The sequence below is a fragment of the Melospiza melodia genome, chromosome 6, assembly GCF_035770615.1.
Source record: "Melospiza melodia melodia isolate bMelMel2 chromosome 6, bMelMel2.pri, whole genome shotgun sequence".
Taxonomy (NCBI): Eukaryota; Metazoa; Chordata; class Aves; order Passeriformes; family Passerellidae; genus Melospiza; species Melospiza melodia.
In genome coordinates this window covers 57,608,851-57,626,120 of record NC_086199.1, presented here as the reverse complement: position 1 = coordinate 57,626,120, position 17,270 = coordinate 57,608,851, and the positions used below count along the sequence as shown (strand labels likewise).

Genomic DNA, 17,270 nt, shown 5'->3' with positions numbered 1-17,270 from the left:
GCCCCCACCTCCAGGGCTAGCCCCACTGTGCAGAAGGGATGGAATTTTGCCCATTGATTTTCTCTTTGCCTGTGCTGGGACTCTGCTCTTTAGCACCACGAATAAATCTAGAATCCTGTAGCAGCTCCCGGAAGCATGACATTATTTTTGCCTGTACATTGATTCTTCTCATTTTCTTCTCCATTTTATTGCTGGAACCTGGTTTCTTTCCATGCTCAGAGAAAATGCCAGCCCTGGTTTCTTTCCACATTCAGAGAAAATGCCATTGAGGAGAACCAGTTTCATTGGGCATGGAGTATTGCTGCTCTATCAAAGGTTGTTGCTGAGGGACTTGGAGTGGGTGAAAGGATAATTTCTCATCAGTAAGACAGAGCTCAACTACTGCTGAAGCATCCTAAAGCCATCCTGGCAGAGCTAGAAGTCCCTAAATCCAGACTCAAAGCTTTGGGGAGACCCTGACCTCTGCCTGTGGTCACAAAGCTGTGGCACTCACGCCTCACCTCTCATGTACTGGCCATTTTCTTTTCCCAGCTTTCCAGAGTTCACAAAGGACTCTCATATCCATCCTGCAAGCTAACTGAACACAACATAAACACCTAAACAGCTGTCCAAAGGGTAAACCTGGAAACAGCAGGATCTCATAGACCTCATTCCTCCCTCAGGAGGGAGAGCCATGGTGACAGAAGGTTGGGATTTCAAGTGCTGTTAGCCCGAGTGCTGTGTGCCATTGAACCTGCCCTGGTTAATTCATCCCAACTGCCACTCTCTCTCAGTTCAATGGCAATTCCCAACAGCATTTCCAAAAGCACTGTAGAGTCCCAACACACCTAAGAGTGAAACAAACCCTTTTCTTAACAGAGACATGCTCTGAAAACAAAATAAAAAACAGCCTATCTAGCACACAAGCAAATAAACAGTGATAAAGGTGTAACTTTATTTAGATTTAATTTGACATTTAGCACAGTAATATGCACAGAAAGAAAATAGTACCAAAATACCAAACTCATAGCATATAAAATAATCAAATATATTTCATATTTAGTGAAATATTTCTACAACACATCAGTGGGACTACCCTGGGCAGCCCAACCTTGTAAATATATTTATATATTTATATTTATAGCTATGTTATATAAAATACTGTATGTAGAGAAAGCACTGAAACTTATCACCAAAATAGAAAATAGCTCAAAATACAGATAGCTCAGGTTTGCTGGATATACCCAATATATAAAAGAGATTCAAACCCACTGCAGGAGATAAAGCTCCAGCTGAGATGTTCTGGCAGGCATGGGATGGCAGGGTGGGCACACACTGGATCTGCTGGCAGGAGCCTGGCTGCCAAAGGCCATGAGATGACAAAACTTTCTGATCCTCAGCCAGAGCCATCAAGAGGATTCCAAAGCGGGAATGCCAGCGGTGCTTGTGGCTGATGCGGGGCCAAAGCGCTTTTGGAAAGGCAGAGCAGCACAAGTGCATCCCTTAAGGATCCAGCGGCAGCAGGACTGGCCATCAGCAGATACACAACATCACAAGCAGATTATTCTGAATTTTAGAGATGCCTCTTCAGCAGATGACAGCGATTCATTCCCAGCAGGTTGTGAAAACATAAAAAGCCATGTTTGTGCAAGGCCAGGCTCCCCCAGGCAATACCATGTGGCACGGGAAGCAACAGCCCTGCTGCTCCAGGACACTGGCACCAAATGAAATGCTTGGCCTGGCAAAAACTCCCACCTACCCTGAGGGTCATCACTTAAGAGCCCAAGCAGTTTGTAGACAGGTATAAAAAACATGGCATTTCTGGCAGCAACACTGAAGTGCAGCTGGGCTCAAAAACCTGCACCAGCCATGGCCTGGGCACTGCAGGGGCTTCAGGCTGGGGGCTGGCTGAGCAGGGAGAGGCACAGGTCCTGCTGGCAGGGGCAGCCAAGGGTGTACTGCTTTCCAGACAGCACACTTCTGTGCTCGTTTGTTGCTTTTTGGCCGGGTGTAATGATTGATTTACTTGACTACCCCCACAGGAAGGCAGCCAAGACTTGCCCAGAGGATCTCTAGCCCTGGCACTGGTGCCAGCCCCACACTGGGAGATCACCCTGAGAGCCCTCCCAGACCCTGTTCCTGTGCCTCTGCCACGCCACTGCAGAGAAGCCTGTAACCCATTAATAACTCTGCAATTGCTCTTTGTCATCAAGCCAGCGGTTGCATCCCTAATTACATGGCAACAATACTATGCTAAGAGGATGAGCTGTAATTCCTAGGTGGTATTAACATTGTTATTTTACTCTGAGTAACTTCCTGGTAATGGCCATTTGAATGTGGCAATATCAATTAAGTGAATATAAATGCTTAGCCCCTGGAAAAATCATTAATAAAAATCTCATTCTGGTAGCCTCTAATCACAGCTAAGTACAATTACTCATAGGAGGCCACTATTAAAAGTATTTTTCTCATCAGAAGAAATTCATAAGGTTTTCCCAACTGTTTGTAATAAAGAGGACACTAAATAGAAAAGTCCAGAAAATAAGCACACGTTTGTTTCTCAAAACCCATAGATAAACATGACAATATCTCTAAATTACTGGCTACAAACAGGATTTCATTTAGCTCTACTCAAGCTATGGTAGCCTGGTATAAACGTTTTCAAAGCAGCACGTTGCTGTTTCATCTGGAACATCTGCACAGGATTTCTTTGATATCAAGCTCCTGCATGGGGATGGTGTTTCAATTCCTCTTTATGCATCCAAACTGAAACAAGAAGGAAAAGACATTTAGTAAAACAGGTGCAAAAGCAGCATAATTTGGCCTTGAAAGCAGTTCTGAGAAATAATTTATCAGTGCAGTAGTGACAGAGCCACGCTGTGTCTGTCCATCTGTGTCCCAAAGGAGGCAGCGAGCCCAGGCTGTGCTCCTGCCTGGCTCCCCCACGGTGTGTGTCTGGTGTCCCTGGGCTCACACACTGTCCCCAGGGCCAGCAGCTGTCCCGGCCACACGCCAGGGGGGTGACCTGGGCACGGAGCAGGGACACCCGAGCTCTGCTCCTGACATGGACCAGCCCCTGCATCCCCGCTGCCCTCCGCATGCACACAACCAGCTGAGGGAAGGGCGCTCCTTGCCCGCTCCCTCCGAGGCTCCTGGAGCCCGGCTGCTCCCAGCACGGCAGGTGTGAGCTACACAGGGCTGCAGGACATCCCAAACCCGGGGCTGCAGGGCATCCCAAACCCCGGGGCTGCAGGACATCCCAAACCCGGGGCTGCAGGGCATCCCAAACCCCGGGGCTGCAGGACATCCCAAACCACGGGGCTGCAGGACATCCCAAACCACGGGGCTGCGGGACATCCCAAACCACGGGGCTGCGGGACATCCCAAACCACGGGGCTGCGGGACATCCCAAACCCGGGGCTGAGGGACATCCCAAACCCCGGGGCTGAGGGACATCCCAAACCACGGGGCTGCAGGACATCCCAAACCACGGGGCTGCAGGGCATCCCACACCTCGGGGCTGCAGGGCATCCCAAACCCGGGGCTGAGGGACATCCCAAACCCCGGGGCTGCAGGACATCCCAAACCCCGGGCTGTAGGGCATCCCAAACCCCGGGGCTGCAGGGCATCCCAAACCCCTGGCTGGTCACGACAGGCAGCTAAGGAAGATGCTGATCCACATCACCCACCCACATCACTCACCAGACACACTTTGTTAAGCAGTGAGCAAAGGTTTTTTAGGTTGCTGAGCAGCCACAAGCGCTGCCTGCCAAGGCACCGAAGTGCAAACGCTCTGTCAGGCACTCGGTGCCCGCAGGTTGGGTGAGTCAGAGGCAGCAATCAGTGAAATATCTCCTATTCACAGCACCCTGCAAGAGAGACCCCCATGCAGTGCCTGGGAGTGGGGGTTTGCCCTGCCTGCTTGCCTGCAGAGCCAGACACCACACACACTTAAATATGAGCTGTACTTACAGCACATATTTATCTTGCTTTAGTGAGATAAGGCTGGAAAAATCTGGGACACCAGGAGGAGCTGGCAGGAGGGCTGCTGGGGTGATGGGGGAGAAGTGGCAACACCGTTATCTGCAGGCAGGATCTCTCAAACATTCATGTGGGTTTGTTGGCCTTGCTTCATAAATATTTTCCAGACAGAGATTTGTTTGGAAATGCTGTCAAAGCAGCCTCAAGGAGTCTTCTTGGTGACCTCCAAAAAGTACATTTCCTAAGACATTCCCCTGTGCATGTCTTGTCAGACACCCACTTTGATGCACAATGTTTACTAGGAGAAAAAAGCAGTAAAAGCTGACAAAGGCTGCTGAAAACTCAGGACTCCATTTCAAAATTTGATGAGCTGATGCAAACAATTTCTGCCGGGACCAATGACCTCTCACTCACCTCCAGCAAAGGGTCTGGCAGCTCTGTGTGGCCCTGCCAGGGGGCACTGCCAGCAGGCTGAGGGATGCCCATGCAGCTCACCTCCCCGGGCTACTTACTGCTCGCCTGCCTCAGCACTGTCAGCGCCCACAAACGGGATTTCCTCCCTGTCCGTCTGCCCCAGAACCAGGTGGTGCTTCTCCATGTTTATGACACACTGGAGAGAAAAAATGTCCTTAGGTAAGAGGGAAAACTGCAAGTTAGAGTGGTCCCAGCTCCCCCATCAGCATCCTGCTGGAAAATTCCTACCTTCAGAGACTTCAGTGTCTGCAGCCCAAAGGAAAAGGGTTGGTCGTTGTCTTCTGAAAACAAACAGGACATTTCAGATTTATACATTCAAAATGCCCTCCTGGGCTTTTTGTCAGTGACTCCATCCTTCCTTTGTGGTTGCTGTGCTAAGCAAAACCCTGTTTATAAAGGGACTGACTCAGAGGAGAACAGGAGGGCACAGGAGGGCAGGCAGATGTGCCTGCAGTGGTTGCCCCATCAGCACGGCAAAGCCAAGCTTGTGAGCACATCCTCCCCCTTCCCTCTGGGGACCCAAACAAGAACTGGCTCTATTTGAATTTTAGCATCTTCCTAGAGCTCTGTTTGTCCTGCTGGGGTGGGAGGAAGCAGCCCCAGCCCAGGGAGGGGGAGCAGAGGGTTGGCTGTGCACTCACCCACAACGAGGGCAGCACACTCCACGGGGACCGCTCCCACCGTGAGCGACAGACACTCGATCTGCCCGATGGCTTTCACCTTGTTTGGCAAGGAAACCATCTCCTCTTCCTCAGGGAGTGCCTTGAGATGCTCCTTTAACCTGTGGGCATTGAAAACACTCCTAACATCAAATGGCCATGGCTTGGCTGTTCCAGCAAGGAGCACATGGTGTTTGGATGGCGCTTACACCTGAAGTGCTCTTAGCTTGCTCATTTACCACAGCTTTGTTGGAAAGCTGCTTCCCTGGCAGGTTGTGTGGGTGCTCTGCAGGCAGCCAGCAGACTCAGCATGACCCACAGTGCTGCCCAAGCACAGCTCTGTGCTGTACTTTGGGTTTTACCAAAGAAATCTCTTACCTATATTTTCCTGAGACTCGGCGAATACAGAATTGCTTCTTATGCAGTGTGGGTGTAAGGAAGGGTCTGTTCACTCCAGCTGGTTCCACGAGTGGAGCTGACACTGTGTCCCCATGGCATCATAGAAATGCTGAGGCTGGAACAGACCTCTAAGGTCATCGAGTCCAGCTGTGTCCCCAGATGCCACAGCCACACATACTCTGAACACTTCCAGGCGTGGTGATGCCACCACTTCACTGAGCAGCTTCTTCCAAGGCCTGACCACCCTTGCAGGGAAGAAATTTTTCCTGATACCCAAACTAAACCTCACATGGCACAACCTGAAACCATTTCCTCTGGTCCTGTCACTCATTGCCTCACTTGAGTCTCCTTTTGGGGAGTTGTAGAGAGTACAAAGGCACCCTCTGAGTCCCCTTTTCTCCATGCCAAATATGCCTCACATCCAGGGTGGCCCAATCTGTGTTTGTTAGTTTGTTAGGTGCTGCTGGCTTTGTTCTGAGGAAATGGGGATAGATCAATCACATTCAGCCCAAAGAAAAGAAAAAAGGATGTCAGAGATACCTCAGGTACAGTTTCTATCTACACCCTTTGAAGCAGTCTGACAATACTAATTAAATATTTAGCTCCAGTTTCTCTTTTATACTGAGCAAGAATCTAATGGGAAGGCTGTTTGAGGTGCAGATCTCTCCCTCAGATAAAAGCCAGATCAAATTTCAGCTATTTGAGGTGCCTTTCTGCTGAGCCGCATTGCAGCAGTGCTTGTGTGTGTCTGTCTGTCTGTCCTGGGCGCCAGCCCCCTGAGAGGCTCCAGGACTGAGGTGGGCATTGCCCACACCCTTTAACACAGGGGAGGGGTAGCAGGGAAAAGGAGCTGGATTCCCCCTGCTGCTTTCCTGTAGTGTGGCCTTAAAAATCAGCAGGAACACATCAATGAGAAGTTCGTGAGTTCCTTGGCTGCCTCCTGCTCCTCCTACAGCTCCACAGGGGATTTCTCCTACTGGCAAGCTGTGAGCCTGCTCCACTGCTTTCCTCAGGGTGAGGGGGAGAGAGTCACTGGCATCACGACAAGACACAAAAAATCTCTGAAAAAGAAAGGGGGAATTGAGCCTGAGCATCAGATACACAAGTGCTGCTTTGAGACACCAGGTGTCCTGAGACCTGGGCAGGAGAAACAGGCTCTGACCTCTCTTCAGTGCTCTTTGAAGGGCTGCTGCAGCAGAGCAGGGCTGCAAGAACTGCACTGGGAGTTCTTAGCGTGTAAAAAAACATGTAAAAAACACAGGAAGCAGAGGAACTGCCCCAGAGCAGGAAATCCCTCCAAATGCCATCGTGTGGCCATGCTAAGCTTGTCTGAGCTGCTCCACAGGTTGTATTAAGCACAAACACCTTCCAGTCACTAAGCACTGTTGCTCAAAGAAGTTACTAATGTTAGGATAGGAACAGGCACCATTCAATCAGGGCTGTGCAGTAGTGCTGAGTGAGCAGGGGAAATTTTCTTTTTTTTTTTTTTTTTTCATAATTATTGCAATTTAGCTGCAAAAAGCAATAACTCCATGGGAATAAAGTGCCAAAACCTTGATACCCTGTGAGCTGGTGCCTGGTCTTGTTCCTCAGAGATGACAGGAAGTTTTGCTGCAAATGGCTGTCAGGCACCTCTAATAATCCATAAATACATTCCCTTTTCCTTTAACCAGGAGAAATTTGTAACTGGGGGCAGCATCAGACACCCAGTTCTGAAAACATGCGTGCACACAGCTTCTTTACATAGGAAAATGTAAATACATTACTGGGCCAGCAGCCTGGGGGCATGTCCTGCAGCCTGGTCCCTGCCATGGGAGCCTGCAGAGCTGGGCTGGGCTGCCCTGGGGACACAGAAGGCTGGGGAAGGTTCAGCTGTTTCGTGAGGCACTGAGTGACAAGCAGGCAGTGAAAAAATACAAATACATCCAGCCCTCTGAAGGGATTCCCTCAGAGGGGAATAGGGTGGCACCCTGTTCTGCTCCACCTCCCTGCCATTTGAGACTGGGACAGGGTTTGGTTGTGACAGGAGGGTCAGGGGCTTGCCCAGCTGAGAGAAGAGAGGGGTAGAGAGGATGATAGGGTAAGAGAGTAAAAGGGGTATGAGTGAGGTTTTCATTACAATACAATAAATCTTCTTCTGTGTTGAATATTCTAATTCTTACTAATTAATTTAGTACAATATACAAATCTTATAGCATTTACATACAGCTTATAAGAATTACCACATTACTATACTGTGTTACATTTTAAACTTTAAAAACTCCTCTTTGGACTTTTTTTGCTAAGCTAGTAGGGTCTGCTCTGACTTTTGGACTTGTCTGCAAGCATAGGGTATTGTTTCATTAAAAGGGGATTACCTTCAGCTGGCTACACTATTGTTTTCTAGATGTTCAGTAACTAAGGTATCTCAAAGCTTGCTTTCATTTTAATCTCACTTATAGTTTCTATATTCTCAAAATCTTTTGCCAGGCAATCATATTTATAAGGCTTTCCTGTTTCATCTTCCCCAACACCCAGCCCTTCCAGAATGACCATCACTGATACGGGCAGAGCCCCAGCCCCAGGACACTGCCAGTGCTGCCAGGTGCCCTGCTCCTGCAGAACAGAAGCCCAGGATATTTACCCCAGCCTGTCCAGGCAGGCAGATGACATGAGGTTGTGCTGCGAGCCGGTGTCCACCACAGCCTTCAGCTCCTTCCCCGCACACTGCAAGAGCAAGAGCAGATGGGAAATGATGTGTGGGATGCAGGATGAGCACCAGAGTGCCCATGAGCACCAGCTCTGGTGCCCGTGAATTGTCCCATGCCAGCTCATCCCTGCTCCCTGCACACTCAGATGCTTGTGGGGTCCCAATCCCTTCCTGGCTCATTTGTATCAGTTTCTCTGGGTCTGCATTGAAGGCGCTTGAGACAGTAGCTCATGTTTGGCCTCAGGTGTTGATTATTTCCTATCAGTAAAACAGTCTCACTACTGTGAGTTGGGGAGCTTTTCATTAGAAGGCACAAAATGGCAAACAATCTCTTGTTACAAGGTCTTTTAAGACTAAACTATCAAATTAAGAACTGACACCTGGATTATTTTCCCTTTTAACCCAATAAAGAGCCCTCAATGTGGACTTTTCTGCCCAATTACAAAATGCCACGCAAACCCATGAAGAAGGAGGAAGAAGAAGCATGAAGAAGAAACCCAGGATGGCACCCTGTGCTTTCCATCTTGCTTCCATCCACAACACACTAAAAATCCCAAAAGCTAAATTTCTCACCAAGTGATACACCCACACTACTCTCTATAATCTATTTCACACTTTTGTGGATTCTAGTCTATCTTGAAGTCTGGGAAACTTTCTCCATGAATGAGGGTCAAAGTCAGTGCTCCCCTGGTCAGGGCACCCCAGAACAGACAGGGAAATATTCCCAGTGCTCTGGGTTTCCACAATTTGCCCCTGCAGAGAGCAGAAGGGGCAGCCCCAGGCAGGAGAGAATGCTGTGGAGAGTGGGAAATACAAATGAGCATGGGGCTAAGGAAGAGAAATGTGAAATTGCCCCTGGGGAAAGAAAATAGGGATGGCACTTGAGGAAAACAAGCAGGCTGTGAGCACAGGGATTTGCCATGGATAATTATACCGCAGCATTTCAGCATGCTGCCCCAGCTTAGCTGTCCCCTCTGCCCTGAGGTGTAAGGGAAGACACCCATCACACCAGTTCTCTCTGTGATTCCCAGGTGGGCATCTCTGCCACAGCAGCCTGGAGCTGCAGAGGGAGGGTATCCCCAGAGCTGTGACAGTCCTGTGGGAGCACAAACCTGGCTGGGAAACATGGAGAACAAGAGCCCGGCCTGAGACTGTGGGAAATAAAATCTGCAGGGAAATAACCCACAAAAGGCTGTGGAGGGACTATTACCTGGCAGCTCACCACTATGAGCTCTTCATCCTCAGTTTTCCCTGAGCTGCCCAGTCTGGTTTGGTTCAGCTTGTTGGTCTGTGATGAGGGATCCTTTGGGGCCCAGCTGCCTCGGCTGCCTCGGAACTTGGATAAGTTTGTCTCCATCAGGCGCTTCTGCAGGATGTTATGTGGTTGCTGTAAGGGAGAGCACACACAGAATAACAGGGTGAGGTCAGAGGGAAGCCACACAGTGCTCTGTGTCACCAGACTGCCTGTGGTGCCCATGGCAAGCACTGCTGTCATGGGAAGTAGGTCCTAAAGTCTCACTCTCCCTAATTCCCAGCCTACATCTATTCTTCCCAGCTAGTTCTGGCTTACCTGTCTTTGACTGAAAAGAACTTTGCTTTGAAAAGGGAATAATACTTTCAAACTATTAACCTTTGAGACCTTGGAGGGATGCCTTTCTTTTACCAAGCTCAAATTCAAGGTTTGATTGTATATAGGAATCCAAACTAGTCCAGCCTTTTCAAGCTGGTGTTTCAACCACAACTGCCTTCATCTCTTGATGAGGGGAATTCCGTAGTGATGTGAAAAGTGAAGCTGTAACAAATCACCTTTCCAATGATATTCACCACCTTAGTGTGGAGAATGTCTAAAATTGCCCTCTGTGCCTCTTTCCCCTGTACTTTTATTTAGCTGCTAAGGGTGGATAAATGGGACCAATCCTGAGTGCCATACCAGGAGAGGAAAGGGAGAGGAAGGAAAGAGGTAAGCTCATCTGAGGCTAGTAGGTATTCTCCCAGAATTCCCAGTACTTCTCTCTCTCTCTGTTATTTCCATTTGCTCTGGGAGAAGCATGTTGCCTCTCAAGATCTCCCCCAACCTCTTTCCCAAAAGCCTTTTTATGTTTAATGTTCATCTCAGATGGATGCACACACTCTGCTGGAGGTGAAATGACTCTGCCTGATTATCTGCTCATTTCTCTGCCTGGCTAATCTGCCCTCCCCATTAATGCCTTTCCTTCTGATTTTAATTTCTCCATGGTGAGACATTTTTACTGGCTTATGCCTGAATTTTTGCAATGATGTTAAACATGCCTGTGTGCCTGCAGAGACATCTGAACCAGAAAACCTGGTTCAGGAAGGGAATATCAGAGTCGGGATAACTTTGAAAACCTTGGGCTGTGGCTCCCCAAGTTGGGCAGTGCCCACCCTTATGCACAGCATGTTAAATAACACCACTTCCAGAAGTCTGATGCAACCTGGCATCATCCTAAAATAACTGCAGCCACGCTGGTGTGTCAGATTGTGCTGTGGGCACAGCAGAGCTGGACCAGACTGGTGGGCTGGGGCAGCTGCACAGCACCAGTGGGCACTGGGACATGGCAGCTCCTTGTGTCCCCTCTTTCCACCCTCCTGCTTTCTGCTGCTTGAAATAAAATCCCATGGCCATTTGGGGCTGCAGGTGCTGTGTCTGACCAACCAGCCACAGAGCACGTCCTGAGTCTGAGCAGCAACTCCTGATGGGGAGGAGTCAGCTCTGACATGGTGCTGCCTTCCCAGTGAGGCCAAAGAGCAGAAACCAGCATCACTGACTGCTCTAAAGGCAGGCAGGCTGCACTGGTACTGGGCCCTGTGTGGGGGGACAAGCAGATCAGTCTGGAAGCGAGGGCTCCCTGTATGAGGCAGAATCTGCAGGTGCACAGTCAGCACTGTGATCATCTCCAGCACTCCTCACCAGAGCAAAATGCAGGCCAGGGTTTTCTGACAGTGGATGGGATGTCCTTTTCACCCTTTAGGTTTGACTGCAGCTCAGGAACGCAGCTGGAACACTAATTGTTCACATAGTTTATAAACAACAAAAGGAAGGATGGGGGAGCGCAGAAATAAATGAGGAGGTTCACCCAGCTGGCAGAAGACAGCCTGTCACACAGTGTCACCTCCTTGTGCCCAGCCCCACTCAGGCAGCACCAAGAGAAATTCCTGAATGCCATCAGCCAGGACAGTCTGGGTGCTCTTCTGATCTGCCTGGCCTCAATATCCAGCACACTCCTCATTGCTATTTTAACTAATTCATCTACCATTGAATTCAACCCTCTTTTTTAAACTACAAGTTGTCCTATGGATTGTTAATCAGTAGCATATATGGGTTTTCTTATGAATCTTACATGGGATCCATCACCAAAAGGAACAAATCCATCAGTCAGCAGCCACAAGTTACCAGCACAAATGGGATTGCCTTTTGTTGACACTTGCCCTTCTGAAAACCACAGCAAATTCTGCCTCTGGGGAGACAAATATTCCTTATGTTGTGCTCCAATACAGCAATAATCTGGCAAGAGGGGGCTGAAAAGGTTCCCTGCAGCACCATCCTGTCTCAGGCTATTAATTAGTTTGCTTTAACTTGGATTTCCCTTGACTCTTGTGTGCACCAGAGTGAGGGATGTTAGTCACGGAGATGACTCAAGTGATGGATACGTACTTGGTAAATGGATAATGTGCCAGGGGACATTTGCAAATGCACATTTTGCTGGCAAACTGCAAGCAGACCGTGTCTGGGAGGGAGAGAGAGGAGGAAAACCTCCTCCTGACAGCAGTGAGGAAGGCAGCTGCGTTCTCCCTCCAGTGTTTGAAGGAGTCCAGATCACCTGGCACAATATTCCTTTGCATTGCAAAAAACTACTGAAAGTTTTATAAAAGTATAGAATGTTACATTTCATTGTGTCAGCAAGAAAATAAGTTTTCCTTTTATCATTCAGCACTACATAAATACAAATCAGGATTTTTTTCATTAGATAGGTCCATTTCCAACCCCAATATTTGCAAAATGCTATGATCCCCTAAAAATGTCACAGTGAAAACCTAAAAAAGTGAGGGGAGACACCATCTACTGCTGACCTTATTTACCACTGTCTGTCAAAAGCGCAGATAATTCTGCTCAGCTTTGTTCCTCTGTGATTTGTGAGCAAGTGCATAGCTGCAGCTTACAGTATTCATTTCTCTGGCAGGTTTCCCTCTACTTGGCTTCTAGATCTGGGGATAACAAGATCCATCAACAATTCCACTGAGATGGAGGTGAAGGTCAGGGAAGACACCAGCTCCCTTCCTCCCCAAACCCATCTCAGGAGGTTTGCCCTTTGTACCTAGACAGTAGAGGGGAAGGGAAAAAGAGTTTTAATGCATCAACAGAGCTAATCCCAAGAAATAATCAATTTCTTTCTCTTCTTCCCACCCTTCATCCAAGCTCACATGTCCCTGACAGCATCCTGTGCTGTCAGCCCCTCTCCTAGGGTGATGAGGGGGGACAGAGCCGCCCTCTGTGTGCCCAGGCAGCAGCCAGCTCTCTCTCTGGGCCAGGCAGAGCACACAGCATCGCAGATTTCTGCATTTCAGACAAGACAAAGACACCCCAAACTCTGGGTGTGCACAGCAGGGAGTGGGGACACCCAGCTGTGCTGCAGTCCATCCAGTGCTTCCCCAGATGTGGGGAGCTGGGGCCAGGGGGCACCCAGGGGTGTGCTGAGGGTGCCCAGAGGAGTCTGAGGGCATGATGGAAACGGGAAATGCTTTTTTTGCTGTTGCTGCTTTTGTTGTTATTCATAACTCTGCTGCCCAGGCTGTCAAATGATGCGGGGCTGCTCCAGACAAAACTGCTCGAAACTGGTCAGGTGGCTCTGGGGGCAAGGGACAGAGCACCAGGAGGGGCTGTAAGAGCCAGCATGGCCTGTCCAGGCTGGGAAGAGGGCTGTGGTTACCCTGTCAGGAATCCCCATCCCAGCTAAAGACCATCTCATCCCAGGTTTTGGGCTTCAGGAAAGAGGCTAATAGAGGGAAGGGTCATCAAAACAAAGCCATTTCTGCTCTCTACATCCAGCATAACATTTGCCAAATTCAGTGTATGCTTTGCTATGGCTTGGTGTCATACTGGACAGAGGGGATAAAGGGAGCAAGGAGCTGGAGTTCTGTCTGAGCCAGAGTAATTCACTGGGAATGGTGAGAGCATTGAAATGGATGATCACGAGAAGCATTTATCAAACCTGCCTGTGCACAGCATCCCCAGGAGAGCTGGGTGGTGGCACACAGACAGGGCATGCCAGCACACCCACCCTGCTGACCTGCTGCAGCTTCACTGTGCTCAGAACCCCCACACAGGGACACAAGGAAGGGGATTTCTCCCCAAAGCTGCAGTGCCAGCTGCCTCAGTGACAGACAGGATCTGTTCTCACCACCTGTCACCATCTCTGAGGAGCTGTTCCCTCGTCTCTGCTCCTGCCAAGGCTGCTGGAAAAGCCCCAGGGGAAGCCCTGCATTAATAATGCCAGGCACAGCAGGAGCCCCTCCGTGCACCACGGCTGCCACGCAGCTCCAGCACAGGAACCTCTGCTCCGTGGGGACAGGCACAGCCATCCTCAGGGAGGCCATGAAAACACCTTGGGCCAAGAGCTCTGGTGCCCTGGGCCTCCTGATCAGGCTGCTCAGTCCCTCTGGGCATGGGCCTCTCAATGTGGGGCCACGCCAAAGGGAAGCCCCATGTTCTGGAGCATCTCCAGTCTCAGAGATGCCCAATCTCCCACTCCTCCTGGGGACAGCCCTTGTGACATGCAGGCAGCCACAGCAGTGGGGACACACAGTGTATCCTGTCAGCAGTGCTCTTTCCCACCCTGGCTGTGTCAGGGGTGAGTGTGGCAGCATCACTTCACTGCAACACACCCCAGGGACACATCTCTGAAACCACGGGATCCTCTCTGCAGCTGTGGGAACACTCCAGTGTCAGTGCTCTCACTCTGGGGGCTCTCTGCACACCCCATGGGGCTGCAGGCTGGGGCCAAGGGAGCCCTGGCCACACGTGCCACCACCCCCATGGTGGCATGGGGACAAGGGGCATTTTGCAGTGGTGTGGCCCAGACCAGCTGGGGTCTCACCCCAGCCACACGGGCATCTCACCTCTGCCACATTGCTCCTTCTTTTTGTTCTTGGAGGGGTCTGGGAGCTGTGGCCTCCCCAGGGCTTTGGCACATCCCTGGAGAGAGCCCCCGGGCAGATCCTCCTTGCAGGGGCTGTGGTGCAGCAGGGATGGTGCTGCAGCCATGGCACAGGAGCAGGGAGGACACCCCAAGGGACATTTCAGGGTCCAAGGTGGTGTCAAGGAGCCCCTGCTCTGCCACAAAACCTGGTCTTTGCTCTGCAGGGCAAGGGAGTTCAGTGCTCAGTGCCCCTGGCTCCTGCTACCTGTTGATTCTTACCTGGGCAGAGCAGAACCCACGTCAGGAACTCAGTCCCATTCACTGAGGGTCACAGAATGTCATTTAGACTCAGCTGAAAACAGCAATAATGCCCATCCCTCCCTGAAAAGCACTTCAGCTCCCTGCTGGAGAGCTGCAATTCAGTAGTGACCAGGAAAGCTCCTTCTGAGCCTTTCCCTGGGCAGGAGCTTCACTTCCTGCAATTGCAAAACCCTAGGGATATGAAAAAAAAATCACCTCCATGTGCACTGCAGAGAACAGCCAACTCACTCCACTTGTCTCAAGCCTAACCCAGCTGAGCAGGAAGGCTCTGACAAAATAAAACACTAAAAATAAAAATATTCACTCTGGTTTTCAATAAAACCCATAACAAGCACTGGAAAAAAAGAAAATACTGTTTTACAAAGTGCAAGATATTTTCAACACTGGGGCAAAAAACCTAAAAGAGGTTTCCCTGGTAGATATGGTTTCTAAATTTCACTCCTTACGTCAGAACTTTTGATATTACATTGGAGTATCCTTTATCAGAAGAGAAAGCAGAAACATTTGCACAGTATTTAGAAATGCTCTCCAGCCCCCAGACATGGTGAATAACACCAAGTACAGGATCACACAGATCACAGCATATGTAAATATTTTAAACCTATGTCTCATTGGTATAAGAAACCCTTGGTTTAAGAAACCCCATATATGCATTGGCCTTTACTGGAGCATGATCTTGAGAGTTTTATATTTTGAAATACCTGTGACTATATTTACTGAATCTTTATGATTATGTGTTGTGTGTACATATAGATCACAGGCCAACATGTGTGTGTACCTATGCATTGTATGAAGCCATTTTGACTTACTCTGACCCAGAGAGGAATTCTGTACTGCAAACAGAATGCCATTTTCATGCAAAAGTTAAAAAAATAAAATTAAAAAAACTAAATGCCATTAACTCTGAATGGCAGGCATCTAAAAGTACTTACTAGAAGAAAACAGCTGTGGTTATAACTACCATCTTATTTCTACTCCCTTCCATTTACATGCTATAACTAACATCATATTTCTACCCCGTTCCTTTTACATATTAAACGTCCAATTTTTTACAATCAGTTCCCACATGCAACCAACTTCTCCTAACAGAAAAACAGCGTGAAGAAAGACACAGACACTGCCCTAGCAGTCCTTCCAATAAACACAACAGAGCCTTACAGTATCCTTCGACGTGCCCAGCTTCTTCAGCCCGTCCAGAGGGAGCAGATCCGCAGAATCCTTGTGGATGAACTGCACCGCCTGCTTCATCCTCCTCTGCTGCCGGAGAGACGCCGCTTCCCTGATCTCCACTTCTTTCCTGCTCGGCTCTGTCAGGATGCCCGAATAAAACATCTCTGCTGCCTCGGCGAGAGATGGGTTAGAGGATGCGGAGCTGCGCGGCTCGGGAGCAGCGCTGGGAGATGCGGGGATGCGAGTTCCGGAGCGGCGCTGGGGATGCGGAGCTGTGAGTCCCGGAGCGGCGCTGGGGATGCGGGGATGCGGAGCTGTGAGTCCCGGAGCGGCGCTGGGGATGCGGAGCTGTGAGTCCCGGAGCGGCGCTGGGGATGCGGGGATGCGGAGCTGTGAGTCCCGGAGCGGCGCTGGGGATGCGGGGATGCGGAGCTGTGAGTCCCGGAGCGGCGCTGGGGATGCGCGGCCGGCCGCGCTTTATACGCCGGGCGCGGTGACGCGGGGAGCGAGCGCAGGTAGCGCGGCCCGAGCGCTGCGCGCAGCCGGCACCCGGCGGGGGGGGCTGGGCCGCTCCGGGGATAACACACGGTAACACATCCCCGCCCTCCCTCCCTGCCGGCAGGGCTGGCCGCGGGCGCTGCGCGGCTCCCGGAGCAGGGAGAGCCGCAGCCCGGGCCGGGGGATGCAGCCCCGCTGGCCATGGGAGGGTTGGTGCCTTGTGCCCGGGGTGCCGCTGGTCTCATCACTGCACGGCCAGCGGCAGCCTGCATCATCACTGTCCTCTCAAGCACCCAGGAAAACTCTCTCAAACGATGTCCCGGTCAAACTGGGGCACCTTAAATGTGGTTTTACACATTGAATGTCCAGGTACCCATCGAATGTCCAGGTATAGCACAATGTGACTAATCACCAGCAGCCACACCACTGATTGTTAATCAGAGCAAAGCTTGGCAAAGCAGCTGTGGTTTTACAGTTTTCATGCCGCTGGCCCAATGACCCAGCTGTTGCTGGGGCCAGTCTTGCTGTAATTACTTACCTCTGGTCCCAGACAAAGCTGGGAGATGTGTTAGAGGATGCTGGCATTACCTTGGCTGCCTAGAGGTGTCCTTAATTCTTCATGGGCAGCTCTAGGCTTCCAAGAAGCAAAGCAAAGTCCCTTTTTCTAGGGCTGGCCTGTCCTTTAACTTGTTTTATTTAAACATGAACAAAGCCTCCAGTAAAATTCCTATACCTCTTTCCATTACTGTGACAGTGTTCACAGGGGTTTTCAGGATGAGGGAAGAGACGTAGATCTGACTCTATATTTCAGAAGGCTTGATTTATTGTTTTATGATATATATCTTACATTATAACTATACTAAAAAGAACAGAAGGAAAGGTTTCATCTCAGAAGGCTAGCTAAGCTAAGAATAGAAAGGAAAAGAATGAAAACAAAGGAAGGTG

At 50.0% G+C, this 17,270-nt stretch overlaps 1 protein-coding gene across 1 annotated transcript; it reads right to left on the bottom strand.

Annotated features, from left to right (window-relative positions):
* Positions 1-910: 910 nt before the first annotated feature.
* Positions 911-16,338, bottom strand: NRIP3 (nuclear receptor interacting protein 3). Its single transcript, XM_063158496.1, has 7 exons — positions 15,816-16,338; positions 9,392-9,568; positions 8,116-8,198; positions 5,076-5,215; positions 4,663-4,715; positions 4,473-4,570; positions 911-2,745 (listed from the first exon to the last, which is right to left on the bottom strand). Exons 1-7 carry the CDS (start codon positions 15,987-15,989, stop codon positions 2,733-2,735), a joined length of 738 nt encoding a protein of 245 aa, XP_063014566.1. The 5' UTR covers positions 15,990-16,338; the 3' UTR covers positions 911-2,732.
* Between the last annotated feature and the right edge of the window lie 932 nt (positions 16,339-17,270).

Coding starts and splice junctions, on each gene's coding strand:
- NRIP3 (XM_063158496.1), bottom strand. CDS start 15,989: ATGTTTTATTCGGGCATCCTGACAGAGCCGAGCAGGAAAGAAGTGGAG. Junction 9,569..15,815: donor TGGGCACGTCGAAGGATACT/GTAAGGCTCTGT, acceptor TCTCCCTTACAG/CAACCACATAACATCCTGCA. Junction 5,216..8,115: donor GCCTGCCTGGACAGGCTGGG/GTAAATATCCTG, acceptor CAATGCCCACAG/GTTAAAGGAGCATCTCAAGG.